We start from the raw sequence: 3,314 nt of genomic DNA on the forward strand, positions 1-3,314 counted from the left end.
TGGTTACATTTCCAGACTTACCGCCTGCATCATTCCCATTGCGCATTTCAGGTAGCACTGGAAATAAGAAACAAACTTATCGGTATTACAAATAAGAACAATTCATTATAATACAAACGAACTAAGCGCAAAGCTTTTAATGGTGACAGGTTTCTACATTTGTGTTAGGTAGGAAAACGTACACCGTGTTTATATGTCTGTGCAGTGTGAAGTGTATTAAACTGTTCAGAAATGTAAGAAGAATATTATTGTTTTGTAGAGTTTAATATCTTTCTCAAACATCGAAATATGCATTTACTCCCAAATGAAAGGTAGTTTGTTCACACTGTCACCAAATAATACTTGTCCCTCCATGACTTATATAATATCTCCTGCAGTTTGGGCTTATAACGAAGCGAATTAATGATCTTGCAGTGCACCTTTTCTTGCATTTGAGCTCTTTAAGTACAAATATATGATACGCCAATCTGTGAGGGTTACAGAGTCATAAAAAATTCTACGCGCTACGAAGATGAAAACTTTGTTCCACTTTCGGTAGGGCTAGACCCAGTTAATGGACTGACAGTAATGAAGTATCTTGCAAATAATTGCATGGTTTGGTTACTCACCTTCAAATTTCTGTCGTCGGTGAATACTCCCTCGTCAAGTAAGTCCAAAAGATCTGTAAATTAAATCATAGTTATCAGTGCCACGTGTCAGTCAGAAATCTGTTTTCTCTTCCAAAGGGAAGAGCCCATATTATCGGTATTGAAGGACAGGTACAGTTGCAGAAACAGGTGCATACCCGCATACTAAGGAGCTTCGTAGCCTGCCTTTCTCTTGGCCAGACAATGCTCCTGTTTACTAATGACGTATTGAGACCTAAGGCTACATATCATCAATGATGGGATGATTATGCAATGAATATATTTGAAGGAACGTATAAGGACTTCATTTTAGTTACTGCATCGACCATAGGCACTGAAGAAAGGCACGGAAAATCATACGTCGGATAAAATTGAAAATTGAACTAAATTTCCCTCCCCCTCCCCCAGATTTGAAGTAGAAATAATAACCAATGAACTGTGATGTTCCTCTTCACTTGATATTTTTAGGGTGGGTAAATCAAAGCAGATAAGTTGTGCTAGGCAAGTAGCACGAATGAGGGAGCTGAGAAATATATGCTGAATTTTATTTGCAAAAAACTGAAGTTAGCAACTAGATGAAGAGACGTGGATTAACATGGAATAATATTAAATTGGATCTTTAAGAACTAGGTTTGTAGATGTGAACTGAAATCATATGGCTCAGGATAGGGATCGGTGGCTGACATTTTCGAAAATAGCAATGAAGTTTTGGGGTTCCATGGAAGGCACTAAATTTCTTTAAGAGCTGAGTGACTATCAGCTCCTCAAGAATAAATACACTATATTGCGTATACTTAGTTACATCGCATTCGGGCTGTTTTTTTAATGTTTAACATTTTTACGCATATACGCCTTTTCTCATGTGAGCCAAACTCTCTTCCATTAGTCCAAAAATTACACTGTAATTTACACTCTTCTCCTCAGGTAATGTTGTAAGAATTATTAAATTGAAACAGTTATGACGAATGGAACATGTAACACACTTCCAATTAGCAAGAACTGCGGAAGCCTACGGCATTTCAGTTAGATAATTACACTGAAATGTGGTATCTTTTTGTCGATGGAAGATAATATTAGAAGGATGAAATGTATTGTCCTGAGAACACTATGAATGTCAGCCTAGGAGACAAGAAACCAAGGAAGTCCATAAATGAAATCGATAGCCGAGTTTTAACATTATTAAAAGTGATATAACGGTATTTATAAAAATGATACTTCGTGAGAGAAAAGGTTCAGTAGCCTAAACCGTGAATAGTGTTCTGGTTGCAATCATGATCTAACCCTTCGCAAACTGAATATGTTTCAAATAATATATAAATTTCAGTTCGTACCTCACAGGAAACATAACCTCTCCGCTATGAAGATCAAAACGTTAGTGCTGCGTAAAGAAAGAGTCGCTTTTTATTGTAAGAACCATATGAAACACATGAATAGATTATGTGGGGAGAATTCAGAGTTTTAGTATGTTAGAGCAGCTGTTACATATGGAACTACTCGATTTTAAAGGATTAGATGTTTTTTCTTCAAATCTGCAAATATGAGTGGTCTCTATTACCAGTAGCAACTCCTGCTTTCGGCTGGCACGTCTTCCTTATCATTCTGGCAGCTTGCTTCAACTGAGGCATTGTCATCGCCTGAAATTAAAACACATGAATGTAACTGAGGTAAGAATGTGACAAACTTTGTCTTAGTTTATGGTATTTGGCTAATGAAACTGGTATCAATGACTGTACGGCATTCAGGCCTTTCAGGTAATTTCATACAAAGGAATATACACGTACATGGGAGAGTTCTGGAATCGGTAAAGTGACCGCTGCCATACTTTCTTTTCATAGAAAATACTACAAAGGCATCATTTTCAGTAAGGGCTAGTACTACTGAAGAAAATTCCCAATATATATTTTTTTTATTTATATAATATTAGCAATCAGAATTACGTTTGATTCTATAAGCTAATTTACTGTAGTATTCTTCGTGACGTGGAGAGGGCTTATCCAGAGATAAGTCCTCGTTAACCCTCTCCCAGGTCGGCTGGCCAATTCCTTTTTACTCTTCGTCCTTTATGTGGCTCCAGTAACGGTTGCATTAGTACGTTCTCATGTCCTTCTGTTTTGTTCGTGTATCTTGTGCTTTTCCCTTTTATGACTTCCTTCACTAGCGGCACTTTCAGGGCTTCATGGAGTGTTATATTGGAAACATACCATGGGGCGTTAGTAATCATACGTAATATCTTCGACTGACATCTTTGGATTATGGAAATATTGGTTTTGCTAGCACATCCCTATATTTCCACTCCATATACCCAAATTGGTTTTATTATTGTTTTGTAAAGTAATAATTTGTTGTCTAATGAGAGTTTGTAATTTCTTCCAATTAACCAATACATATCCTTGATTTTTAAATCAATCTGTTTGCGTTTTTAATAATGTGTTCCTTCCAAGTTAGATGGTCACCTTTCCCTCGTCAGTACTTTCAGTTCCAGCCTCTCGGACAAGACATTTCTTTCTGGGTAGTTCTTCGGGTGTTTTGTCTTCCGCTTGCAAGTCTGCAGTCTTTTGTCTACATTTGTTCTTTCAACAAATAAAAACCACTTCCAATTCCTTATAAAGTGATTGGCATTCCATTATAAATACCAGCTCCAGTTCACATAACCAGACATTCACAGCAAATAAACAATACTTAAATAAT

General features: G+C 36.8%; 1 protein-coding gene across 1 annotated transcript in view; it reads right to left on the reverse strand.

The window, feature by feature from the left end:
- The window catches only part of LOC111872815, a 38,081-nt gene that overhangs the window by 32,647 nt on the left and 2,120 nt on the right, over positions 1-3,314 (reverse strand). The window contains exons 2-3 of the mRNA XM_023867004.1: positions 2,182-2,260; positions 609-661 (exon numbers count right to left, since the gene is read on the reverse strand). Coding sequence (XP_023722772.1) covers positions 609-661; positions 2,182-2,260 — 132 coding nt within the window. The remainder of the gene's footprint in view (positions 1-608; positions 662-2,181; positions 2,261-3,314) is intronic.

The sequence above is a fragment of the Cryptotermes secundus genome, unplaced genomic scaffold (assembly GCF_002891405.2).
Source record: "Cryptotermes secundus unplaced genomic scaffold, Csec_1.0 scaffold79, whole genome shotgun sequence".
Classification (NCBI taxonomy): domain Eukaryota; kingdom Metazoa; phylum Arthropoda; class Insecta; order Blattodea; family Kalotermitidae; genus Cryptotermes; species Cryptotermes secundus.